Raw genomic sequence first — 27,980 nt, 5'->3', positions numbered from 1 at the left:
CCCCAGCGGCTGCGTGGCAGCAGCACGTCCCCAGGCACCACATGCCACCCTGGCCTCCGCCGTGTCACCATGTGCCCAGACACACCACCACGGGCTGAGGCCACCGGTGATGCCACCACGGCCCCAGCCATGCCACTGCTGTGTGCCTGGACATGCCACCGCGGGCCACCACCGCCTGTCTGCAGACACGATCCATGTCCGGATGCTACCCGCCTGCAGACACACCATCCCTGTCCAGGCACGACCTGTGTCCGAGCACCATCTTTGTGGTATACAACAGCACCCGGCTGCAGACGTGTCACCTGCGTGCAGACACGCCACCCATGATCCAGATGCCACCCGAGTGCCTCAGCATGCCACTTATGGATGGGGGCCACCCGTGTCCAGGCATGACCTGTGTCAGCTGCCATCTGTGTTCAGGCATGACCTGTGTGCAGACACCACCCATGTGGTGATCCCCCCACCTGGTGATCCCCCCACCGGGTGATCCCACCCATGTGCAGACACCACTTACGTGCCAATGTCGGCCGTGTGCAGATGCCAGCCACGCGCCCAGACGTGCCACCCGTACCCTCCTGGCACAGCTCAGCACAGAGGGGCCCTGGCCAGGCTCGGGGCGCTCACCTCCCCGCGAGGGACCCAACACAGCTCTTCCCAGCAGAACAGCTCCTTTATTGTTAACAACGTTACGCTGCCTTTGACCATTTCATTTGCAGCACATGGATACAGGGGGAGGAATCGCTCAGTACAAAGAGAACCTGGGTTCACCCTGAAGACCTCAGTGGCCCAACAGTTTACAGCTGTAACAGGTTTTGCTGTAAGTTTGGGGGGACATGGTTCTTTCCCAAATGGGTAAAAAGAATGTAGAAGTGTGGATTATGTTTATGTCATTTTCCCTCTCCTGCCATGATCTTGTAATTGAAAATTAGAACTGTACTTGCTAATCTCATCCAAATCAGTCATCTGCATATATTAGAAACAGCACAGACACCTTTTAATAGGAATAAGACTAATTTGCCACCCATATTTTGATTTCAAGCCCCAGATATGATGATTGGTGGGGAAAAGCAACCACTTGAAAATAAGACCAGAGGACACCTCGAGGCCCAGGTCAGAGTTCGAACCGACTATGTATATGTTTAGATTTTAACTTGTTGTACTTGGTGATCAGATCCAGCTTACTGTGCCCGAGAGTCATTCTCTTCTCAGCCCCATACGTGCTGTTCTTTTCCATCAGCATGTCCTCAGTGAGTTTATCGTAGCAAGGAACTACAGGCTTTTTATCTCGTTTTAGCTGGTTGTATGGGGATAGCAGGTCCAATTTTCCTTGTCCGGGACTCTCTCTTTTTTCCATCCCATAAGAAGTGTTGTCATTTTCTGCTGTTGGTTCCCTGGAGGTAGCAGCAGGCCCTTTCTGCTTCATGCTTGTCCCGTTGCTACTGGCACCCTCTGAAAGGGTCTGCAGCGTCTGCTCCTGTCTTAGTGGGGAGCAGTGGCTGCTGTTAGCATTATTGTCCCCTTGATAACCAGGTTTATTGGAGCTCAGGGCAGGGGAAGGCTCCGGCTGCAAGAATGTCCTTGCTGTCATGAGATTTGATTTGTGATACAAGGCTGGGGTGGATTTATTTGGAGGACTGTTCGGTGAGTCTGGTGGTTCTCCCTGCTGTTTAGGGCAAGTGGGCTTCAGAGATGTGTCTTCCTTCCCCTTCTTATTACCAGAATCAGAGCTTGAATCTTGCTTTTCCTGGTGCACATTGCAGCTGGAGTTTTTCAGAAAGGGAGACATTTTTATGCTTCTGATGCTTACATTGGAAAGGCTGCTGGAGGGGCTCAAGGTTTCAGAATCATTCACCTGTATGGGTTTTAAAAGGGAGTTGGCAACTTTTGAGGTATTCTGAGAAGAGGGACATGTTCCAGGATCTGGCACACAGAAGCTGGTCACTGCTCTGGACTCTGCATACAAGTATCGGAATTCCTTGTCAAACTCTGCAACAATTTGACCACGGAAGTGGGTCACCAGGCTGGTGTGGACTTGGCTGCAAAGCCAGGTGAAACTGCGAAAAAAGAAAAAAAAACACATGTAACTTTAGTTCACAGAGTGCCAAGATACCTAGCATGAATTTTAACATTCGAGTGATGTATTGCTACCCAATTTATGTCATTAAAACTTTCTCTGAAGTATGCAAGTCTGAGATTACTTGTAGAGATGAATGTACTCACTACATAATTACAAAAGAACAACCCTAAACTGATCATTTAATTTCAGCTTGGTGATGTAATGAACTGTATGAAAATATAAACAATGAACAAGAAATATCAGCCGGTTTTCCTTAGCCTTAAGAAGGATGTAGAGTAACAACTGGTCCCTGCCTAAAAAGCACAACAGCATGTTTCAGGCCTTTTCTTCTCCAGGTTCCTCTTGCCAGCGTTCTCTGCCCATAAGCAAGGAACCATCGTTTCCCGTTCCCCATCCCGTCCCTGTGTTGGAGAGTACCAGCTAACCGTTTGTGGGCAGGCTTGTCAGTCCACGCAGGGGGGTACTGTGGTGTCCGTGGTTTGAATCAAGCAGGCGGTGGCAAGGAGAGCTCCGACTGTCTGGAGATGGTGTGGCTATGGGACAATGAGATACGAAGCACAGGGCACTGAACTTGTATTGCAGACTTTCTGGCTCAGCGTTTGGCTAGCAGAGTACACTGCAACCATACCTTCCACAGAGGGCGAGGAGACTGGGGGGATATCGAGGCATGCCTGGTCTCCTGCTCTCTTCCCTTGCCTTGGCAGGAGCTACATTCTCATGTCCTTAACATCTGCAACATGTGATGGACTTGAAGGAGCCGCTTAGGCAAGCAGGAGGGTGAGGAATGGAGATCTTGGGCACTGCCTTGAGGAGCAGAGGTCTCCAGAGCCCCAGAGGAATACCTCTGGACAGGAAGGCTGATGGTGTTTTCCATAAATATTGCTGTGAGATTCCCCAGACTCTTTCCATCTTCTCCTTGCCGTCCAGTTAAGAGATGCATGGTGTTAGAAGTTCATGAGTCCTTTGCTCAGCAAATCCAGTCCCTGCTCTCGCAGTACAATGTCTTGAGATCTTTTCTGGGAGCTTGTTATGTTCCACCTTAAAACAAATTAGGTTTTGCCCCAGCTGGGGAAGAACTTTCACTAATTGCCACCCTGCGTATTTTCCTTATCTCTTTAACCCTATCTGCGCCAAAACTGTAACTTAATTAGCTCTCCCCCCCGTATATCTACAGATAGTAACTAATTTCTCCTCCCAATCTTCATTTTCCTAGATTAAACAAGGAAGCTCCTCTTACAGATAGGCTCCCCAGGCTCCTGGTCATCCCAGTCATCAGCTGCTTCTTTTATTCTTGCTATAGTCAAACCAGATTAGCAGACTGATTTAGAAATACCATACTGGAGGCTCAAAGCAAATGCATGCAACTTCACAGAGAGACATGAGGAAAAAAAACCAAAACAAAACAGAAAATAGCTGGGATGGCTAAATGACAGAAGAGAAGCTATTAAAACCAGAAAGCCCATCTTTAAAAATGGTTGGGTCACACATTGCAAAAGGCGTAAGAAATAATATTCAGCTTTCTGTGGTCCATGTCGATTAGCACATGGTCCATGTGTAATAGGAGTGCTCAGATAATTCCTCGGCATCAGTGTTTATTGTATAGGAGCTTGGGATGATCCCTGCCCTGAACCCACCTTTATACAGAACTTACAGATCCTCCCCACAGAAGGGAGGATCAGTCTCATGTTGAAATCTCTATAGAAGGGATTAGAAAACATATCAACAAAGCAGATAGTAACAAATTGACAGGACCAGGTAACATTAACCCAAGAGCGCCAAAGGAATCAAAGGATAAAATAGCTCAACTACTAACTAGGATATGTAATGTCTCACTTGAAAGCGCCTCGGTTATCAGAAGAGTGGAAGGTTGCTAATGTGATATAATTTTCTTCATGTTCCGGACCACTAAGTCTCATAACTGCACAGCACAAATTAGTAGAGACTCTTCTAAAGAACACAATTAATGGCCGTATAGGTAAATATGATATAATAGGAAAGGCGGCTTTTGCAAAGGAAAGTTGTCTTTCACAAAGCTGTGAGAGTTCTTCGAAGAAATCCAAGGGTCCAGACAGGGGAGATTTCGTGTAGCCTGTATCGACATTGTCAAAGCTGTCTATCCCAGGGGCACTGCCTGGCTCCCAGGCGTGCTGGTGTTCCTGTCCACGTTGCTTACAGCTATTACCCTTCTACACAAGAGTGCTGCGTTGGCACTGCACGGTGCTTAGACGTGTTCCAGCTCAGGACCTACTCCATTCACACATACGCTTGTGTTCACTTGAACTCCTCAAAACCACAAATGTGCTGAGCACCCTCTCCTCTGGAGGGGCAGGCTTGCGTGCCTCGCACTGCGAGCATTGTCCCGTGAGCTGTGAGAGGACCCTGGTCAGCCAGGGATAAATTATTATAATTTATATCCCTCCTCAGCAGGAGGATAATGCCTGCCATCCCTGTTCACCCAGCCTGGCACTGCCGTTGCCCGCAGACCTGGAAACAGAGCTGTGCAAGCGGTCATGTTTGCCCTCCTCGTTCTGGCTAGAAGGTCTCATGTCTCAGACTCAAATGGTCTAGCAGGAATATCACAACAGCTACCCATCAAGGCTTCTGGCCTCACCTTATCAGGAGGTAAACAACAGGTCTTGCTTAGGTTTTCCTTCCCTCCCTGGACGAAGTGACTTCCACCTTCTGCCTTCTCCCAGCACCCTCTGGCCCAAGTACTGCCTCCCTACAGAGACAGATACACCAGCCATCTCCTCTCATCCACATGAACTGTCCTTTCCCCTGCAAGGGGAACAGCCTCAGATCCAGCAATACACTCCCCTGGCCTTAGACTGTCCCTGCCACTGATGCCTCTTATGGCTCTTTCCCCAGTCCAAGCCTTACTGTGTCCCAGTTTCCCATGCGGATCCAATGGGGGCCTGCCCACTCTGTGTCACGACAGGACCTGGAAGGAATCACCCAAGTCCCCCCAGTGGCACAGTTCTCCTTCTTGCCATAAAAGTTTCCATGATAAGACGATGTGGCGTTGCCAGCCATGGCTATTCCCATCACTACAAACTGATAAAGGTCCTCCATGAATGGCATAGGGGAAATAGCCAGGGAATGATCATTCTTGGTCTCTTCTGGTATAAAAATGAGGCATTGAATGAAGTTAACAGGTTACAAATTCAAAATAGACAAGAAGCGGTACTTCCTGGCCCAACACAACACACAGGCAAGCTGTGGAGCTCCTCAGAGCAGGCCACTGTGGATGCTAAAAGTTCATGCGAGTTTCTAAAAGTGGTAGGATTTTCCTGCAATTATTTCTTCCATAACAAACTGCTGCACACAGAGATCCCATATCCAGTTCTGAGTCATCCTGGGGCACAAATTACAGGAGACTGGGAAAGGATCGCTGTGGGACAGGATCCCTTCCCTGCCTTGCTTTCAGACGCTCCTGGAGCAGGAACCCCCCAGGAACCCGTGCAGCTCAGCCTTTGGCCAGGAGATGGAGTTGCAGCCTCGCCTACCAGGAGCCGGAGACACCTGCCCGTCCTGCCGCCGCATCCCCCGCCCTGGTGCTCCGGCTTGGGTCGAGCAGGAGTGGCAAGAGCACCCTGCGGTATTTCAGCCGAAGTCTCAGTCTCAGCAGCATTTTCGACAACAGGATTAGTTCTGCATGCCCCTCCAAAACTGCAGTACGGTCTGGGGTTGCGGCGGCCTCTCTACAGCTGTATTGTGCAGGTGACTCGCAGTTCTTCACACTCAGCTTCTGCGCTTCAGTTATTTCCAACTGATGAGATACCAATTTGCAGCAGAAGGTTTTTTGCTTCTTTCAGTAGTTTCTCTTACTCATTTTTATTGCTTTTCTGTCACTTTGGCTGTCAAAGGCATTCTTTTCTTTCTGTATGCCAAACTTCTGTGCATCATTTTTGCTCATTGCTAAATGTAGATACTACATAACACTCATTACTAGACCCTTAATTTCAAGTGACATTTTCTTTGATGACCATAATCCGACTTTACTGTAGTAAGCTCTTTAAGCTTACTTCCAATACACTTGAAATAATTTCCACTCCTCATTTTTCATCTTCATTTTGATTAAAAACAGTGCAATGTATTCAGTTAATTTGGGCATCCCATCTCAGTTATCTCTTATTTCTTATTCATCCTTACAGCAGCATGCCTTTCTCTTTCTTCTGGATTCACTTTTTATTTATACACTTGAGAACTTCCTTCCTCTTTGCTTTGGTGTGCTCCGCAAGGTTATATATAACTTATCTTCTGGCAATGCTCACTTTATTGCTATACAGATCAGCTTGGGGTTTCCCTGCTGATACACTATGCTTTCCATTCCTTATGCACTCACTTTCTCCTTAATTATAATTTCTTCCTTGAGGTGACTGTTCATCGAGTTACATCTGGAACTCGTTCTTAAAAGCTCTTTCCTCTTGCTTGGGACATGGATACCCGAGAGTATGAGCACCTTTCTTTTAAAGAAATTCCAGCTTCAAACCCATGTGGTTTTACCTGTCCATTGCCAAACACTTCTGTACTTAGTTTTTTCTTCCTCTGTACTGAAGCCAGGTGCAGAGCTTTTGTAATCCTTTCAACCTTCTCCTCTCATTTTTCAGTTTCAGTTGTCGTGTCGATTTCAACCCCAAATCTTGAGTTTCTTTCACCACAATACAGCAAACAATGAGCTCCTTCCTCTCTGTGCGAGTGGCAGGACACATACTGATACTTTGACCATCTTCCATTTTGAGCTGAGAAATTTGATCTCCTCTAAGGCAACACAAACAGCCACGTAACTCCCTTTCAGGCTGACAATACCACCTCTTTTCTCTAGTCCTAACCTGGCAAATGTTTACTCTAGTTTCCCTGTTCAAGATCCTGTTTAGCTCTAGCCCCGTTTGCCCTTAGGCTCCTCTCATCTGCTGCATTAGTAAATGTCTTCATATCCTTCACTGTGTTATGTTAAATAAGTGCTGAAAGAAACATACTATTTCTTCTGGTGCCCAGAATAATACTAAATAACTAGATATATAATTATATTTAGGATTTTAGATTATTGCGTTTCCTAGATATCTCAGTGAATCCTGTTTTCTCCTTGTCTTCATTTAGAGGAAATATAATGTTAAAGATGGAAAACATTGCGAAATATTTAATCAATAAACATAAGAGTTGAGGTGTCTAAACTAATTTGCCTACCATTCCCATATTTCCAAAAACGTGCCTGATTCATACTATTAGGCAGCAATATATCAGAATAAGCTCAGCTTGCCAAGAATATTTTGGAAAATAAAAAGGGCTTTTACGAAACTATCAAGGAAAATGTCAGCATAGAGAACAACAGTATCAACATACAAAGTTCAATATGAAAACGTCAGTATATATACTACTCTTGCTGCATGCATGTAATACTGCATATAGGCTTATAGAAGAGAGAATTTGATGGCTAGAGATGTAACTAGAGACTAAAAATGGATTTCAGGCATGATTTGAGCATGCATTTGAGGAGAAAAGAGTCTCTTCTTACAGCTGAAGAATTATTGACACTGAATACCTGAATAGTCAAGGACAGAGTAGGAAAATACCCCTCTGCAAGAGAGGATGCAGACAGACTAGACATCTGGATTTACTGTCAACGTAGAAGGACGTATTGAAACTCTAGAGGGATCTAGCATCTGGGCTCTGGTGCTATCCAGTATCTTCATGAGCAGCCTAAATAACAGAAGGGTGTACACTCATTAAATTCACAAATCATATCCAATGGAGAGCAACTGCACAGATATGAGTTTGAAAAAGGTTCTGAAAAAAATGGATGTAGTTCAACAGGAAAATATTCAAAGAAAATACATTCCAGGCAGTCACGATCAGGTGCACAAATACAGGCTGGAGAATGAGTAAGCAGCAGCTCTGGGGGTTAGAGTATGTCTTAAGGAAACCATGAGTCTGTAGCGTTGGGAAAAAAAAAGCAAACATCCTGGGGGTGTATGAACTACATTGTGGCCTACAAGACATGCGTAATCCTTTCACTCGACTTGAATCCTCTGAGGAACAGGAGATGTTGAGTCTGGAAAAGAGACAACCCATGGTCAGCGTGGTAACTGTCCCCAGGTTGTACAAACCAAGCTATATGGAAGGTACTAAATGGTGTTGGTGTCCATAGGAGGCAGACAGCACACAGCTGTAGTCCTCCATGATTCAATGCTCAGGCAGGAGCACTAGACAGCAAAGAATGAAGACTGAGTTGTTCACTGGGATGAAGGATAGTAGAGACACTGGGATTTAAGTTATGGAGCACTACAGAGAAGCCACTAGTCAATGTCTGCATAGGTCGCATTAACATAAAAAGAGATGGGATGAGTCTTGAGGGTGAAATAAAAGCACCTAAGTAGGAAGCTAAAAAAGATCAGGATTTTGTTGGTAGCCTTATAAAACGCTCCCTCTCCCATGCTTATAATGGGACAGAGAAGTAAAAGAGCATTTCAGGATATGGTTATGTAAATTGTGTTAGGGAAAGGATGGTAAATCATAAGGAAATGGAAAACTGTAGGAACACAGTGACTCTGTAAAGAAAGCTGGATTCCATCTTAGCCTAAATGAAACCTGGCTGCTGTACAATATAATGCAGAAGATACAGGGAGGCTTTAAATTAGAATCTGGAGCAAAGCTGTGATGTGTAGAAGGCCACACAGTTTAAGATTGCCCACTTTACTTCAGGAATAAAAGCAAGAAAACTCTATTCTGATATAAGGGCAGGATGGAAATCAATGACACTAAGGTAAGAAATCAGAATCGGTGAAGAACATCTGAACAAATACAACTATGTTTAGAAAAGTGCACGGTGGTGAACAACCAGATCAGATACAAATGTTTACATGCATACATTAATTTTATGAGCTAAAGAAACAGATAGATGTTGTGAAATACCTGAGCTGAAATGATGAGACTGACAGAGGAGGCATCTCAGAAACTTATTGGGTAGAAGAAAATCAAGGAACAGTATAACTGCAAGGGTAGAAATTATACAGAAAGGACAAATAGAAGATATGTTGCTGGGGCAACATTAAAATAAAAAAAGTCAAATAAGGTAAACGATATATCAACAAATTAAATATATTCCTGTTGGATTAAAATTCCACTCCCAAATAGGAAAAACATACAATTAGGGCTATACTGTGAACTTTCTGAGCAGAGTGCTGATGGTAAATATGCCATGCTAAGTGCATGAGAGGCTAAGAAGACAGAAAGCAGAGGAATAAAGGGGGATTCAGTCATAGCCATGTTGAATGGGGGTCTTTATTAGGAGAGTTGCAGAAACTGCATTTTAGACACTATAAATGACTGCTTTTTGGAGAAACTAACCAGAAAACCAACAAAAGGAGAAATAACATTACCAGTTCAGAAAGTTTCTTTGGAAAGGCCACTCGGCAAAAAAATAACCATGACGTACCCATATCAAATATTCTTTCAGGACCGAAATAATCCACAACAGTAATACTTAACTTAAAAGAGAAAGTGAGGAATGCTATTAAAAAGAAATTTAAAAGAGTAACCAAAAAGGTTAAATGCTTGAGGCAGCATGAAGATTGTTTAAAGATGCTATATTAGAGTCTCAGAGAAAATGTACCTATCAAAATAAAGACATTTTAAAACATACAAAAAGTCACCATAGTTAAAAGGCGCATTAAAGGAAAATATTAAAGTAAACAGCCTTCAAAAACTGGAAGTCAGCAATTTTCCAATTATTAACCAGTGAATAACCTATCATTTAAAATTGAACATAGTAGCAGAGGAATGGAAAGTAGTAAATGTGAACCTTTTAAAGAGCTCCTGGAAAACTACAAACCAGCCAGTCTTATTTCCATACTGAACAAACTGGTAGAAGCAAATAGAGAGCAAAATGATTAGATGCATAAATAACTATAATCATAATGCTGAAGACTCAGCATATTCTTGTGGAAAGAAGCCATGCCTCAAAAGCCTCTTGCAGTTCTTTGAAGGAGGCAGCAAGCACACAGATGTATATGATCTGCTTGATGTTGGATGCTTGAATTTTCAGAGAGATTTTGACACGGTCATTCAGCAAGGACTCTTAGAAAAATTAAGTGACCATGGAGTGCAAAGGAAGGTCTTCCTGAGGAGTAACAGTTGATTAAAGATGGGATACAAATGCTAGCAATGGTTTTAATTTACCCACTGGAATCCCACAAGTTTTGTGCTGGGATCACTGCCTTTCAACATATTCAGAAAAGTCCTGAAAAATGGTAGAAACAGTCCATGTCAGAGCTCATGGCAAAATTATCGTGGGTGGTCAAAATAAAACTGGATCATCAGAAGCTGCAAGAGGATCTTATGGTATGAGGTGAATAAGTGACATAATGATAGACAAAATTCAACGTCAATAAATTAAAACTATTGCAAAAACCCTGGCGGTCTTTGTATATTGACGAGTTGTCAGATATTAACACTTAGGAAAGAGGTCAGGGTTCCCATGGACAGTTCAAAAAATGATCACTTCAATATTTAGCACTGGTCAAAAAGGCAAACAGCAGACTAGGAACTGCCAGAATAGGGACAGAGGAAAAGACAGAAGTCGCTATTATACCACAATGCTAAAGTGTAGTGGGTGTGGATATCTTGGCCACTTCACGGTCAATTCATCTCACAAAAGATAGACATTATGATTAAAGGTCTGGAAGTTCTCCTGCACGAGAAATGACTGAACAGCTGAGGATACTTCAGCTGGAGAAGAGATGATTCACATGAGAGATTATAATGGAGGAGGACAAAATCATGGATGCAGTCAAGAAAGTAAATAGGAAACAGTGATTTACTGTGCCAGGTTATGGGAATTTCGGGGCATCAAATATAATTATCTAGCAGTAGGTCTAATGTAAATACAATGGATCATTTCTTCACACGAAACATAAATTAAACTGCATAGCCCATTGCCAGAGGGTATCATGGAGGCCAACCACGGTGGGAAAAAGTCTCCTATGGCAAATTGAACATAAAGAAGCACATGCAACATATAACCCCAGAGGTTCTGAAACCTCTGATCCTTGCACACAAGATTGTTGAACTGTAAAACCTGCCACTGGTTAAGAACACTCTTACCCTCTTTCCTGTATCATCCCGAGACACCCCTGGATCCACCCTGGATCTTTGGCTTTACTTAGTAACTATTCTCATCCTTTGAATCTAGCTTTCCCACCTGCAGGGAGAGTAATCCAAATATCTACTATACTAGATACAGTACCAGGCTGCAGTATACCCAGTAGCAGACTTCCTGATTTTCTCATGTAGAAGTGTTTCTGACCACTGTTGAACAGATTCCACAAAGAGAGACTGTTTCTTTTAGTCCAGAACATCATGTGCTTGCTGGGGCAGCAGAGAATCAGATATAAGACCGTATTCAACTGAATTATTATCTTCCAGAACTCAAGAAGTTTCATCTATACAGAGATCCATAGAAAGAGCACATCGCAGACCCAATCCCAGAACAGCAGAGGGAGGAACTGACCCAGAGAATCAAATCTGCATTTTAAGCAATACCCTGACTCTGGGCCACAGGGAAATAAGATGTTCCTCCAGCTGTGGAGTGCAATCCAGCTGACACATGCTCAGTTTTAGCCATTCAAAAATGAGTGGTCCCAGTTATCTAATCCCCGCCCTCTGCAGTCAATGGAGATGGATAGATGTTTCCAGGCAGTGATTCACTCCATTTTTCTTAGATACATGTCTCGGGATGGTTAAAATGCCACCAGACTCTGCTCTCCATATTGTTTATATAGAGACTCTACATAACCAGTTTCAACCAGGTACTTCCATTTTTCACTGCCAGAGTTTGATAAGGTGAGACTTCCACACTCGGAGATGATGAAGTCAGAAGCAGAGGAGAAGGTGCAGCTTGGAGCTACAGCACTGATGAGGACACTGGTAGATTGAGAGTCCAGCGTGTGCTGGGAGATGGAAAAGAGAGAGAAAGGGAGAGGGAGAGCAGTGTTCAAGGAGACCTGATGGAAGGAGAATAAATTATTGCCAGGGCACCAAATTCACAAATATCAGAACAGTCTGTCCTGGGGAGTTGCACTGTTTGTGAAGGATAATATGATGTGCAACAGCGTGAAAATACTGTAGGAAAGATCTGTAGGTGGAAAACTCAGAGTCTAGTAATACAAATACAGTACAAGAACAGTACTCCCGACTCTCTGATCAGAACAGTGATGGTGATCAGAGAATGTTAACTCAGATTACAGAGGCTGCAAAATTAGGACAGGTAGTGATAGTGGGAGATTTTACCCACTCATACAAACTAGGTTAATGCTTCACTGGGATGAGCTGTGGAGAAAAACTTTTTGGAAGCAATAAGTGATTACTTGCCAGAATTAATTAGTCTAAATTATTTGACCCACAAGAAAAGATGCTATTCAGGATGTGGTCTAGAATGATGCGTAAGACTTGGTTCCAGAGGTAGAAGTGCAAGAACCCATTTGTAATAATGCTCACAACACAATTTTAACTCTGTAGTGGGAGAGAGCAATCTAAATAAATGCAGCACCTGGATATTCAATTTCAAGAAAGGTAATTATGTAAAAATGCAGCAATTAGTCAAAAAGAGCTGAAAAGGAGCAGTTCAAAAAACCAAGATGACTACGGCTTGTAGGTTGTTCAAAAATGCTGTGCTGGCAGTTAAGAAATTGGTGGGCCCATTTGAGATCTGTGGGTCAAAAGGGGCATTCAGTGATGGCAAGACCATAGCAGAGAACCTCAATGAATTTTTTGCATCCATTGCTAATGCTGGTGACACTGAGACGTATTTCACTCCTGTGTACCAGGGCCACTGCAAAGACTGCTTTGCTGAGGTCTGGGAAGTTTCCAATGATCCCATCTACAGAGAGGGCTCCGGATGTAATCTTGAGGCCCACACACCACTGGAGCTGACCTCCAGCCTGGGACACGGCAGGACAGGATTATTGATGGTATGGAGAAGCACAGCCTCTTGGAAAAAAGTCAACAGGGCTACTGTAAAGGCAAGCCCTGCCCCACAGACCTGCTGGAGTTTGGTGAGGGAGCCAGTGAGCACATGGATAAGGGGACCAGCCAACTACATATTTTTGGGTTTTCAAACAGCCTTTGACAAGGTTCTACACCAAAGCCTTTTAAGAAACTAAGTTGCCATGGGCATGGAGGAAAGGTCTTGTAATGGACTGAGAGCTGGTGAAAGCATAGGATGCAAAGGGTAGGGCTTAATGGTCATTTTTCAGCCTGGGTAAGAGTCAGCTGTAAGGCCGCAGAGACTGGTGCTGGGACTGGTTTTCATCCTGTCGGTGACCTCAGGCACAGAGGGGTGCAGTGAAATCCCCAGGTTTGCAGAGGATCCTCAGTTCCTTCAGGTGGTTGGATACCTCACTGTAGGTGAGGAAATCCAGAAGGACCTCACAGAACTGAGCAAGTGGACAAATAAGGGGCAGATGAACTTTAGTATAGGAAAATGTGGTGTACCTGTAGGGAAAAATGATCTGTATCAGGCCTGTATGATGCTGAACCTGGAACAGTTCAGGAAGGAGCTCGGAATCATCGTCAGCAGTTCTCTGAAATCATCAGCTCAGCGTGCAATAGCAGCTAAAAAATTCAATGAGTGTTGGCCACTGTCAGCAAGGGCGATAGGCAGAGGGCATCATTTTGATCTTCTATAACATCTTGGTGCAGCCCTATCTTGGGGGCTGCATGCAGTTCTAGTCTCTGCATCTCAAGAAGGACACAGTGAGGTTAGGGAGGGTGCAGAGAAAGATAATTAAATTGACTGAGGGATGCAGCAGCTGCCGTGTGAGGAGAGACTGAAAAGGCCGAGGTCTTCACTTTAGATAAGAAAAGGGCAGGGAGGGCGGATAAGGTGGAGGCTTAGAAAATTGTGAAAGCAATGGCTTCGCTGAATGTAGGACAGCTATTTTACCAATCTGCAGCACTAGAAACTAGGGGCACTTCATGAAATTAGTAGGAAATTGGTTTAGAACAGACAATGAGTTAGGGCAAATTCACAGACAACAGGTACAGAACAGGTACTGAAGGGAATAAATAGGGATGTATGCAACGACTGCGCATGCTGTGGGAGGACAAGGGGGATGGACCACAGACAGCAGTTTGGGCTGCTCTCCCTAAACAGCATCAGCTGGAGGCAGAATCTAGGCTAGATGGAGCATCATCTGATGTGGTAGAACTTTTTTTACATTTTTAAGAAATGAAGTAATACTCAGGAAGCGTCCAGGAAGTGTCAATGTTGGCAGACAAGCAGTTAATGCTATCTGAAAGCTAAACAGCAAGGTAAGAGCAAGAGGATGGAGGAGAAGAAGGTAAACACCAAAATGAAACCTGACATTTCTAAGGGGAAATGAAGAGGAAAAACAGTGTGTCATTATCATGGAGGAAAAAAAAAAAGAGCTACATTATTCGGTATTTTGGTAATGAATATTTTCTCAGTGTCACCAGTCTTTGTCACATTAGTTGCTACTTTTTCTTACCTGTATGTACCAACAAGAACTTGGTCACAATCAATCAGGATGAACTTCTCCAGAACTTGGCCTGCAAATTTCTTGCCTGCTTTGCTGTAGTATGTGTCTCCACTCAGACATCTTATGCGCATATTCTGAAACCAAAGAAAGCAGAGTTCGTAAGGGGACATGTATTGAACTAAACTGAAATGTTCCCTTATGCATCACTGGTGGACTCCCTCAAGCAGGAGCTCTGCTCCCACAGGTAGAATGCAGCAAGGATTAAGCATTTTTTGGCTTCTGCATACCAAATATTTTGTCACACTGTCCGCTTCTATAAGATAAAAATACCAGCAAATATTAACAAGATGCACTTAGGTACAAATGCTGGTTTGAAAAAAATTTGGAGAATCCTATGAGATAATTTCTGAAGTATGTAAGACTACACAATTTCTTCCAGATCATTGATAATATTCAACTAACCACACTAGCTGATGGCTCTGCATTTAAACTAAATTTTGACCCGTAACAACTAGCCGGTTTCTAATCAATCGAATGTGCTGTTCTGGTTTTATACAGTGACAGGCTTCTTAAAGCCAAAATATCGCTCAATAAAAAAGATTTACAGAAAGGTATGTCTACATTTCAAGAATTGCCTTTTATCAGTATATTTAAAAATGATATTAAAATTTTCAGCTGCTGTACTCGAGTGAAACAGATCTGATCCTCATCTGTTTTAAAGACTGCAAAGAACTTCTCTGATACAACTTCAGCCTGTAAAACTGACTGCCCAGTACAAAATGGGAAATAAAGCTCTCAGTATCCATCAGGAGCCTTTTTCATAATGTGAGGTTTTTGCTCATTATAAAAGTTATCTGCACCTCAGTTGGGAAAGGCACAAGAGGAGAACAGTCACTGGAAACAGTTACTGGCCTGGTCTGTATGATACAGCGCCAAACAAAACATCTCGTATGTAAATAAACACCCCTAAGGCTGCACCTACGCTGGCCTGCCAGATCATCCCTTATGGCCCCTCCAGGCCAGCTCCCCTGCCACCTGCAGGGGCTTTGGCACACCCGGAGCTGTCACACACTGTCACCACTTGCGTTTGGCCCGGCAGATCCCTCTGTGGGCAGCTCACTCCTGCCTGCAAAAGACGAAGACCCACGGCAGTTGGTACGGGCTGCACACGCCGCCGGGGCCGTTTTGCCTCTTGGCGGAGGTGGGTGCTGCCCGTGGCCGGTGGGTGCTCCTGGTGGAGGCGGACGCCACGCAGCGGACTTCAGTCTGGCCAGAGACAGCGGTTTGTGACAGCCAGCGCTGCAGACAAAAGACAAGCAGGAATAGTTGCGATTTGCCTACAGATGTTCTCCGCAGGGCGCAGACCCACGTCCCTGCCACCCCTCCAGGAGCTGCTCCTGGGCATCGCAGCGCCCCCTTCTCCCCCTCCTCCTCCCAGGCAGGGGGAGCGTGGGCTCCCCAGGCCGCCTGTACACAGCCAGGGACCGGCTCGCCCAGTCTCTGGCCTCACGTGGGGTTCACGGCGCGGAAGTTGTGCCTCGGGGGTGAGGAGCAGGAGGCAGTCACCCTGCGGCAGGTGACTCCATTCCTGACGGCTTTCCTCTTCCGTCAGAGGCCCTGCAGGCAGGAGGTGGGCTTCCCGGAAACATCTGCTGGGGAGCTCATCGTAGCAGGCTGGGAAAGGCTTGACTCTCACATCGCGCTGAGGAAGTCTCCCCCCCACCCAAGGAGCACCATTGCCTTCAGGGCTTCATAACAGCAGCAAATCTCCTCCGGACCGGGGTCCATCTGACCCAACAGTCTATCTCTCACAGTGAGCAATGGAAGCTGGGGAAGATCAGGAGGAAGGCAATCATTTATGATGCTGCCCCCTAATATTGCTGCTGACTCTGTTTTCTACTCGTGGGATTTCCTGAGCCTCTTGTGGTTTGTCTTAGTGGGACCCCTCCCGGACCTCTTCTCCAAGTACTTGTCCAGTCTTCTCGAGCTCATGGAAACTTTTAGCAGGGACAGAGCTGAAGCTTCACAATCTTTGCACTGCGGCTCTCACTTGTTGCCTTTTTGTGTCCCAGAACATGTCCTCAACTGTCACCTATGAGAAGGGAGAAACTTTTTCCCCATAAGGACAGTTATGCATTGGAACAAGTTATCCAGAGAGGTGGTGCAGTCTGCATGCTTGGAGATTTTCAAGACTAGACCAGGTAAGGCCCTGAGCAACTATGTCTGACCTCACAGGTGACGCTGCTTTGAGCAGGAGGTTGGACTTGATGACTTCCTGAGGTCCCTGCCAACTTGCATTAACCTGTGATACTCTGAAATGCCACCACAAGTTGCTGATACAGAGCAAAACATGCTGGGGATGTTTGGGGAGGTGTCACCTAATCCTGTTGCCAGTCAACACAGGGATTTTCTTCTTCCAGTGCTGAGGCTTTACTAATACTAGTTCTCACTAGGAGGAGCTTCCTCTCCCCCTCCCCCAGGGAAGTTAAAACCACTTCAAGTAAGGGATATCCCATAGATTTGTCACCACAGTATTTCTTCACTCCCTCTATCCTTTCCAAGGCTGGGTGAGTTTCTGATATCTGGCTCATTTTTTCCATCCTCTTCTTCCTCTTGGCAATCCAGGCCCTGAATTGTCCAAACAAGATGAGAATCCTGCAGTCTTGCAGGAAGCCAGACTGCCAGGTACCACCCTTACTCGATTTAGACAGTAGTTCTAGGTTCAGCAGATGGCCATTTGAAAAAATCCAACAGTTAAGTCTTCTGCTGTGACCGCTGCCAATGCTCGATGCACCACTGTGGGATTTGCTGATGTTCAGCACCAGAATTTGACACCAGCAGACTCACACAATGAAGATGCTGGAGGGGCAATTGCCCTAAATTCCCCATTAAACCCCAAATTGTCACCAATTATTCCAAATGGAGATTTACCATCACATCCTGTCACAACTAATGTACTGATTGAGATACATCAGCTTAAGAGGCACTTCACATTGAGACCTTCTGATGAGTCACTGAATGGGGGAGGCAAGCGTTAATTAGCCATTCAAGCACAAGACATGACATCAGGTCTAACAAAGAGATGTAGACAACTCCATGGATGTAAACTCATTCTACTTTTAATTAAATACAATGGCCAGGCTCTTGGTAAGAAGCAAATAAAATAAATTTTGGAGAGATGGAATTTATCTGGACCCACCAGGTGACTTCAGTGATGCAGTTGTTTATGAAAGCAAACATGCTCCAGCATGAAGCAGTTTTCCCTAACAGTTGCCGTCTCAAGAGGCAGGATGAAATGGGTCTGGCTTGTGAGAAGCAAGAAAGGACAGAGCATCACCAACATGGGGGAAGAAGGAAGCTCTCTAAATAAATCTTTGTGTAGACAGGTTAAAAATGAGGGAAAATTAAGACATTTGTAACTGCATCTATTTTGAATGCTGTAAAACACTATTTTTGTGTTTTCCCTAGCCTGTTTTTTAGTTAAGAATGGTTTTGAGGTAACTGGATAACTTCCAAGCATTCCTCACCAAGATGAAGGGAAAACCTATGAAATTGGTGGCTGGAAGAGAATCCGTCCTCCAGGGAATCCTATGCACCCAGTGAAGGAGCACAGCCACGACTGCTGGCCTTGCAGGACTAACAAATGACAACAAAAACCCAACTTCCATTGATAGGTGGTAGCCAGAAAGGCTATATGGGGAGCAGCAAGATACTGGGGTGCATTTCTGAGTCTGCAAGTTCCCAAGAGAGCTTGTTGCACTGACACATTAATTTTTATTGTTTGCCTGCTCTGGGCACCACACACTGTTGCTGGTGGGCACCCCACTGAGGGGGGAATCAGCCTCTTCACAAATCCCTCACGAACCCACAACTGAATCGCAAAGCCTAAAAGCAGATCTTAACATGAGATTTTTAACGTGGTTTTACATTGAGGCAGTGCAGCAGGGCTGGGAGGAAATGGTAGATTTTGCACCAGGACATCTGAAGGGACTCACTGCTTCCCCTCCCCACCCAGCTATTGCACTGCAGCAGCTCTGGCCAGAACCTAAACTGAGCTCAGGGAGCTGAACTATGAGCAATTTAAGTCTCGCAATTCTATGTCCTAGAGCAGGGGCTAAGCGGGACAAGGAAGGGAGATGATACAGGTCCACATGAACGTAAGTTTTCTGGTCTACCTCTGTCTGCCTATCTGAACCAGCCCAGCAAAGCGTTCAGTAATGCACTGCATCTTATTGGCCTTGACTTCACACTTCTTGTGTGTAAAACTGAAACGAGGACCACAAAACATCAAGATATGGGACTAGGAGGCTCTTCCACTCCTTCCCCTGTCCTTCCAGACAGACCTCGATTTCCTAGACCAAACAGCCATGGTCTCCTCTTAGCCTGGGACAGTGGAGGAAGGGATAGGTTCTAGGGACCGGGCAGAGGGAACAGAACAAAGGGTACATGGTTTTTATCGATTCCAAGACCTGTTTATCATATCCAGTGTGTGACTGAAAACTTACTGGCAAGTTGTCCCGAGTAAGAGCCATTTTATTGCACATTTCCACAAAATGCTTCAAGTACTCTTCATCCAGGATCAGGTAAACAGGGACGTGCCGTCTGCTTGAGGCCTCCAGCAGGTCACACAGTATTTCCATGTCTGTAAACAGATCCATCACAATCGCTATCACCTAGCCAGGAGAAAAGAGGTGGGGGGGGAAAAACCAAGAGACTGTTGAAATCTCATGCCCAAGTGAATTGTGCTTTAAACTATGAATTAAGTATTCAAACCTCCTGAGTTACCGAGCGTCTGTGGCCACATGAGTGGAGATTGCTTCTGGACCTTTGTGCTTAACAGCCCTTACCCCACCATGGCAGATAAAATCACTTTTAGTAACTATGAAGACATTCCCCATCCAGCTACCTCCTGTCTCATCTGGCATTCACAGAAAGAAATAGCTGAAAGGGTAATGCATGTGCACGAGCTCTGAACATCATTGATGCAAAAAGTGTATATTGCCTTAAGCAAATATGCCAGAAATACAACATACAAACGGAAGAGCTGAGACTGACCAAAATCATTATTCAATCGGTATGAGTGACTCCATAGATGACTAGCATATTTATATAAAGAAGTATCCTTTTTTTCAGGAAAGACACACTGCCAGGTAAGGGAGAAGGTATTTTGATCAGGTATGCACATGTCCTTGTTCCAAGATTACATCCTAGGGGCGACTACACAAAATTGTAGAATAACGTGTGTGGGAAGGATCCCTTCCCTCTCCCTGCTGGCAGCACTCCTGCTAACGCAGCCCAGGATGCAAGTGATAGTTATGAAACCTAACAGTAGGAAGAAGGAGTAACACTAACATTATTTAAAAAAAAAAAAAAAAGACTTGCAAGACAAGGTCTCCAAGGAAGGGGTTTTAAAAAGGAAAAGAATTTTAAAGAGAACGGCCAGTTCTTTGAAGAATGGGATTGAAGAAGGCCATGGCAACCCATCCCACCGTGGAGACGAGATGGGAGGCGGCAGACCATCTTGGCTAAATAAATTCTCCAAAAACTGGAAAGAAAATACAGAAAATGGAAGGTAGGTCATGACAAGTACCTACTACAAGTGAGTTGACATAGAACTAGGAAATTCAAAGTACATTATGACCTGCAACCAGAACAACGGATCAAGGGAAATCAACCATAAATAAAGATGTGACTGGAGAAGCTGTTCCACTGTTCCTCACAGAGTGAGGCTGCCAGCAGACAACATCAAGTCAGCCATTATTTGGATGAGGAAGGGACTGCTGGGATCCATCTGTTGGCCGTCACCATTAGTGACAGGAATCAGGGGGACATCTTGGAGAAGGAAGGAATAGGCAGGAGAGCACTCGCTGAGCTGGATGATTTGTCAGGCCTGATGCACTTCACCTGAAGGTGCTTGCAGAGCAATCCAGTGACTTAGACCTTGAACTATTAACAGTTAGTGATAATAACACTGAGAACTCATGGAAGATGGCAACACACTGGGGGACTGAAAAAGTAGTGAAGGATTTACCAGCTTCATTTCAAAAGCTGAAAAAATAATGGAACTACTGACCAAGTACTTCAGTCCCAGTCTTTACAATATCTTAGCAGTAAATAAGGTAACCGTTTGGTATTTGTAATTTGTGTGCTTAACTCTGATTTTGAGTTTCTGCACCTATAGAAGATGCCCAAATAAAGATGACCCAAAAAGCACCGAGTTTTGGAGTGAAGCTCCAACGGCCTACTCTACCTTGCTACTCAACGTTCACGCCCTGCACTACACCTTGCACACAAAATGCATGCCAGAGTTTGTTCTGCTGCTCATCATGCACTGCGTGAAGAGGTAGGAATCCTGTTTTCAAACACCTCCTATGCCTGTGTTAGAGCACGGCCATGATCCATAGCCCAAATCACCCTATAGAGCAGACCATGTAGGGTGAGCTTTCCTCTGCCACTTCTGCTCAGCTGCTCCTCTTCAGAGTTAAATGCAGAGGACATCAGTGAAGTTGACTTTTATGTGTGCAATCGTTCAAGCTTTAAATAGGAACAGGCTGAATCGCATTCACTGGTCTGACATGGAATAGCTTCAGAAAAGAGTAGAGGAGCTCCAAGTATCACTGTCCTTGGATGTGGGGATAGGCTCACGTCTCTGCTCCAGACTGGCACGCTGGCCCCACATCATCCACTGCCCAGTAGCTCTTCTGCTCTGTTTTCATTAAAAAACTGCCTCTTTCCAGGCTTATACTCATGGCGTAGGTGCTGAGTGGAGAGAGCTGCCATGGGCAGAGCGAAGCCCATTGGATTCCCCATGCTCTCCTGCCCAGTCTTTTGCTTGGCAAGCTGGCTCCTCTCAGCCCCGCTCTGCATGCACACACCGTGGAGAGACCCTCTGCACCAGAGCCACGGCAGAGGAGGGCAGCAATGCCAAAAGGTTGCTTCCTGCTCTCTTGGGGATTTATCCCTTTTGCAGATGGACAGGATTTCTTGGTTCTATCTGATTTGTCCCCAAAGACCATCTCTGTGATGATGCCTTCCACACTGTCATTGGTCTTCAACATCTTGCAGAAGACCCCAGGCCCAGCCCCCCACAGCAGGGTTTGGGGAAGAACCTTCCTGGAGGCTGGTGTGATCCCAGGCATCCATGTGGGACACAGGTATCTGTCATTAAGAGCTAAAAATCATTCCTACTGTCCAGGCCAAAACCACACCTCCACCCTCTCACCCTGGCCCTGGGAGATACAGGCTTCAGAGCCTGACTCTGAAGGGCACCTCTTTTGTAGCCCTCGTCAGTGTCCTCTTCCCAGAAGCCTTATGAGGCTCTGGCAAACTCTTCTCCCCTCCCGAAATGCCTCCACCTGGCATGGACAGCAGTCAGCCCTGGAAGAGCTCTGAAAGAAGCAAGAAGCATCTTCAACTTCCCAAATTAATGTTGCTGCTGGGCTATCAGCATTAGGTACCACTGAGATCCACACAAAAAGCCAGGACTTCACCATGTCTTTCCACATTGGCCTTCAGGCAAAGACCAAAGGCAATGTAGCCAAATGACTTTGATGGGCCACCCATCCTCTAATGATGAAGCACCAATAAAAAACTATAGCCCAAACCTTGTGTAAGGCCTCAGGCAAGTCCCTCTCGGCCACGCTTGCCTCACGATATTCACGATCTCAAGCTTAGGTCTGAGGCAGGCTTGGCTCTGGAGACAACCTAAACTTGGCTTGGGAAGTCATTATGATGGAGTCAAGAGAGACCAATGCTCCTTTGTCCCCAGACCCCACATGCTCAGAGGCACTGCTTGCGCCTAGTGTGCACAGAGGGTCCACACCGTCTTGCTTTTCTCTACCAGTGCTCACAGGCTTTGGCAGAGTTCGGGGCTGCTGCTTGCCAGTCTGCAGTGCTCGCTGTGAGAGCGATGGGGCTGAGCAGGCAGTAGCATGGCTGCGCACGGCAGCATGAGGCACAGAGTCACCCGTGGCACCCAGTGCCCTGGGCTGGATGCAGCTGGCTGCCAGGCAGTCCTGCATCTCCTGGCAGCCTCGTGGCAGGGCTCCGGCGTCAGCGCGGGAGCGAGCGCCCCAGGCAGCGGGACGCCAGCTTGTGCAAGCTGGGTGGAGCCCTGTGTGATAGTCAGACTCATGTTTTCCGAAGTGGGTCTTCGCTTGGCATCAGGAGATGGAACAGGCTATGGCTCTATTCACGGCCTCCTCACATGCGATCCCTTCACAGGAGGGATTTGGGTAGAGTTGCTCCTGGTGGTGCTGGCAAGCACCCACGGCCAATGTCGGGCAAGGAGGCTGGCAGCCCAGGTGCGCTGCGGTTTGCAGCGAGGAGCATTGCAGTGGGGAGAGAGGGGAGGTTGTGCCCTGCCACAGCCTCGCATGGTGGAGATGCAGGCGCCCATGGTGGGGCTGCTCATTCTAAGCGTGGGTGCCACAGGACAACCGTAAGAGCCACTCAGATCACCATATCCTCTTGGTAAACAAAGCAGGCAGCTCTTATAATAACATCAGCTCAACCCCAAAGCCAAGAAGTTTTGGGGGAATATGACCCTGGAAGTCTTCCCCTTGAAGCCTCCTAAGAACGTATTGTCACAAAAGCGAGGTCTAAAGCTTCAAAGATAATTTCCAACAGCTCTATAAAGCAGTGGAATTTAGGTACCTAAATACCATCTCCAATTCAGGCTCCTGACAACTCGCGTCTCACATTTAAAAGCCTTGGGCATTTAAGCCAATCTGGCCTTACAAACGTAAGCAACGTATGTCCAGCGCCTCCAGCCCCTCGGTTTCAGTGGTGGGAGCTGCAAGGCTGGGGCTGGCTCAGAGCATCCCTCACCAAGCTGATCACAGCCTCCAAGCCCATGGCACAGCCTTGGCGCATCAGGACATTGCAAAGACACAGCTGCCCCACAGGCTCTAGAAAATTCACACCTTGCCGTTGTAGGGTTAAATCATAACATTTCTAAATCCACTTCTGGAAACTCACAATTCAGCAATTACTGCAGTCATCACTTTGGGAATTACAGCACTTACCAGCACCCCACTGGGGTTGCCATCTGTCTGGTTTCTAACCAGCACAGCTGGTTTTACTGGTATTTGCCAATAGCAGTGTGGTTTTGGTCATTACCGTAGTGTTGCCATTTGAAGTAATACGTTGCTGCTCTGGGGGACCATCAGGGACCCTTCTACCACCGCACGTAAATGCAGACGTGCAGCCAGTGTCAGAATTGTACAAGAGGGGTGAAAGAAGCAGCATGGACAGTTCAAAATGGATTGGAGCTCATCCAACAAAAGTAAAATTGTAATAGTATTATCAAATGAAGGCTAAGGTGTGGCTGCGCTGCATCTTCTTATGTCTGCAAAGAGAAAAGCTCAAATCTGAAAATACACCTTCAAAGACAGCTGGTTAAATACAGCAAAGTAGAAAGACAAACCGCACCAGCAAAAGGTACCAATAAAACAAATGCCCTTTTTGCTGATTTGTCAGTACAAATATGCTGTTGCAAAATATGTCAGCTGATGTTGTTCCGTATGACTGTACAGGAGAAAACAGCAAACAACATTTCAAGACACACGTCATCCTGTCTACAGGACCCAGGAAAAGCATTCAGGGATCTCAATATCCTTCCCACATCCCACCAGAACTATATCCCCCTTCTATGTTAGCTGTAAGCACACAGGAAGAGAAACACTCTAAAGGAGGGATATATGATGAGAGCTTAAAGTCTAGTGGAGAAAATATTTGAAATGCAGAAACAGCAGTCAAAAAGCAAAAAAGCAAGTGGTTCTCCGCACAGTTGCTACTGGCACTTCAGGCAAAAGATGTTTTTACCTCTGGTTGCTCTTTTGTCATTAAGAGCCATACAGGTAACATCCTTTTGGATGGTTTGATGAGCAAAATGACTCAGTAACTACTTAAAGATGTGTAACTGGGGTTGTGAATGAGCTGGAACTGCCGTCAATCATAGAGTTAATCATGGGAAGCACTGGTCAGAGCTGCTAACCTAGAAGCCAGTAAAACACCAGCAATGAACCAATAAGATGCTTGAAAACTCATGCTCACATTTCACACAATAGTCAAAAACACTGCGTGAAAATCTCCCGCTTGAACATAAAGGGCTGAAGATTGTCAGTGCTTTTTCAAGCCAAGCAAAAAAGTAAAAAGCTCAAAATGTACTTAAAGTACAATAAAGCAGCTACTGCCAAGGCAACCTCCCTGCAGCAATAGAGAAGTGCCTGTGAACTGAGAAAACAGCAAGATGTTTTTCATGTGGTTTAAAGGATCACAATATCATCAGAGACCCGGGACACGTGCTAAGTGACAAGGGGACATTTCTTGGTAGTCATTTACCTTGTGCATTCTGCCATGACTATGTCTTAATCGCCATTGCTGAAAAGGATGCATTAAGTGTCACAGGACTTTTCAGATCATTTAAGATATCATAAATCAGCTGCCTGCAAGGACAAACAAAGCTTTTTGTCACTTACTTCCTGGACAAAACTTCCTGTATTTGCCTACAAAGGTGCAACAGAAGTTCAGGGATTAAGCCATGGCTACTTACAACTGAGCAGTAGCTTACGTGGCAAAACGGTCTTCTTTTGAACAAAAGAAAAAAAGATCCCCATTTACCTCATATCACACCCAAATTTCAGTTATATGTGGTTCTTTGATGATGTTATGATGCTGCACAGCAATCTGAGCTGCTGCATGGCCCCAGTTTCATCTGCTGTGGACAACATGACTTTGTTTGCTCAACTCTGCAGATGGTGACAGAAGGTAACACTTTAGCTCAGTCTGCCTGGAAACAGCTTGTGTTCTTGACACAGCTGAAGTCCAGGCTTAACAATTCTTTATCTCCTGCTTTCTGCACTAGGCAGTAATGAATTTAGGGAGTGACTGTAAAATAAGAAACTACTGGAGTGATAAGAGAAATTGCCTAGAAGCTGACTGGTTAAAAGTGAACTCGGCACTAAAAGTTTACTCAATATCGCCACACTATTGAAATGAAATACTACAGAAGAAAATTAACATGGAACAGATGAAAAGAACCATAAAGAGGACAAACACAATAAAAGTTGAAAATGTGTCTGATGCTGTCCAAGCTGCTGCTTTAGTACACAGTATAGTGGCAAAGTAAAAAGAAACAAGAAGGAGCGTAATTTAGTGAGTAAATTCATGCCAGGATTGTGCTTGGTAGGCAAGTATCGTAGTCGTCCAGTTTTTATTACGTCCGAGGGTTGGCAATCCAGCAGCCCAGCAGAAACCGTGCGATGGGGCAAAGCGGACTGATCTTACTCATCCTCAGAGAGGCACAGACATCAAGTCTAGAAGATATGATGATGTATTCTAACCTACTTCAAACCACAGGCAGGGATTTTCAGTCCCACAAGTTTAAGCAGGTCCTATGTTCTCCCACAGCAGCTCACCAGGGGTATCCTCTTGTCCTGCTTAACGTGATGTCCAGGGGTCGAGAAGAGCCCTGGCCGTGCAAACCCCCTGGCAGAGGGCAGAAGGGCTGGCTGGTGCACACTTGCCAGCTGAGGACAGCTAAGCGTTAAGGCTGCACGCCCTGCCACTCACTCGCTCCAGGCTTCGGTATCGTGCTCTGCATACCCACAAATACAGACGCAGAGTGCCTTAAAGGGCACTGCTGTATGACATGAAATCCCAGGCGGAAAGAAATTACAGGAAAGGAAAGGAGCAGGAACAGTTACAGAGCTGCTAGAGAAAAAGCGATCACACCATGGCAGACATCTAGAGAGCAGCAACAGCTTGGAGCGTGTGGTGTACAGCTGTGGGACCGGCCACCAGGACGGGGGTGCTGTGGCACAAGACCCCACTCAAGGGACACAGCTCTATACATACCGTCCGTGCCCGGCTGATCAGAGACCGGAGCAAATCCTTAATGCTGTTAGCTTTGTTTCTTTGGAAAATCACAGTGGCTTGAGTCTGGCCAGACACCGTGAGGAGCGACGTTCCTGGCCACCCCAGCTCCAGCTCTGGAGGGTGCACATCAGACATGAGTGGAAAGTAGGTGCCAGACGTTAGTTCGGAGTTGAGGGAGGACCTGTCTCCAGTGTCTGCATCGCCAGGGTCAGTCTCGTTGTCTTTCATTGCATTGGGATCTGGAAAGCTTTGGTTTCTCTGATGGCTCATATATTCCATGTCCAGAGTGGAAAGAAAAGGCAGCTCCCGTTCCTCAGCGATGGCACTCAGGTAGCCGCGTTCCCCCTGCTCAAGAAAGGCATCTATGGCAAGCCTGGCTGTTTCACTGTGCTGGAGCACCAGCGGGGTGGGCTCCCTCCACCACGGCTTCTTCAGCTGCTCTAGGCGGCTCTTCAGTGGCCCAGACACCACTTGCTGGCCCCCATAGCTGCGGTGGAACTGGGGTCTCACCTCTACTGCTAGGTAGTTGAACATGACTGGAGCTGTTGATGCTAAGAAGTGCCTCTCCAACTGGATTAGTCCTCTGTCCCACTCCCGGTCTTTTCTGGCCCTCTTGCGTTCCTGAGCTCCTCCCAACAGGTTCCTTCAGGACTCAGCATGAGCTCCACTCCTCCGCTTGGGAGTTAATCACCAGGTACAGCCTCCCACTCCGGGGGAGGAGCCGGCTTTCCCCAGCTCCCTCACTTGGCTTCCTCAGACACACACCTGATCCCTGGTGCTTAGAGTACCCCTTTTGCAAGGGGAGAAGATCAGCTCTTCCAGCCGCTCCTTCCCTTTCCTTGTAACTGATTCATGTACTGCCCTCCCCTTCCCTTCTGAGAGGTCCCCACCCTTGGCCGAGCAGGCTCTAACCTGTTTTGTCCCTCATTGTGCTCACAGTGGAAATGCAGATGCTGAAACTTGTTCCTGCTTGAAATTTGTTCCAAATCAAACATGCTTCTCAGTGTCAGTTATAATGAAATACAAATACCCCAAGTGGGTAATCAGACTCGGCCGAGAAACTTATTCATCCCTGAACCATAGCTAACGCTCCTCCTTAGCATTTCTTGGGAGCCCAGGCTCTGCTAGACTGGCACCCAGCAGAGAAGCCAAAACACCATCTTTCTTGGTATCACAGGGTCACGGTGTTTGTATGAAGCAGAGCAAGAATTTTAGCACAGCTCATGTCACTAGATACCACAGGCTACAAGAGCAATAGCTCATGTGGTCTTTTAGCATCTCCCTGGACACCCTTCAAGGAGGGGACATCCACCTTAGGACTCTGGTGCTACGTGAATGACAATACTGTCCACATGCTGTGTATTTCGGGGTTAACTCCAGCTTCCCAAAAGCCTCATGGAGCTATTTTTGGAGAAACAATACAGGCAGACATTAATATGTGATTTAAACCCCCGTGTTAGGAACGCACCACCCAGAACACAAAGCAGTACAAGAAAAATTGTGCACAGGAGGCACACGGGAGTCCC

At 46.0% G+C, this 27,980-nt stretch overlaps 1 protein-coding gene across 1 annotated transcript; it reads right to left on the bottom strand.

Moving 5' to 3' along the window:
• Positions 1 to 637: 637 nt before the first annotated feature.
• Positions 638 to 27,812, bottom strand: FAM83C (family with sequence similarity 83 member C). Its single transcript, XM_075166078.1, has 4 exons — positions 26,434 to 27,812; positions 19,080 to 19,247; positions 14,584 to 14,708; positions 638 to 2,054 (listed from the first exon to the last, which is right to left on the bottom strand). The coding sequence occupies exons 1-4, from the start codon at positions 26,986 to 26,988 to the stop codon at positions 1,112 to 1,114; spliced, it is 1,791 nt and encodes a 596-aa protein (XP_075022179.1). The 5' UTR covers positions 26,989 to 27,812; the 3' UTR covers positions 638 to 1,111.
• Between the last annotated feature and the right edge of the window lie 168 nt (positions 27,813 to 27,980).

Source organism: Calonectris borealis, chromosome 17 (genome assembly GCF_964195595.1).
Source record: "Calonectris borealis chromosome 17, bCalBor7.hap1.2, whole genome shotgun sequence".
In the NCBI taxonomy this organism is placed as follows: Eukaryota; Metazoa; Chordata; class Aves; order Procellariiformes; family Procellariidae; genus Calonectris; species Calonectris borealis.
This window is presented reverse-complemented; position numbering and strand designations above follow the sequence as displayed.

Excerpts from the sequence above, each read along its gene's own strand:
- FAM83C (XM_075166078.1), bottom strand. The coding sequence starts at position 26,988 with ATGTTCAACTACCTAGCAGTAGAGGTGAGACCCCAGTTCCACCGCAGC. Across the intron at positions 14,709-19,079 it reads TTACTCGGGACAACTTGCCA|AATATGCGCATAAGATGTCT; the intron begins GTAAGTTTTCAG and ends CTTTGGTTTCAG. Across the intron at positions 2,055-14,583 it reads GTTCTTGTTGGTACATACAG|TTTCACCTGGCTTTGCAGCC; the intron begins GTAAGAAAAAGT and ends CTTTTTTCGCAG.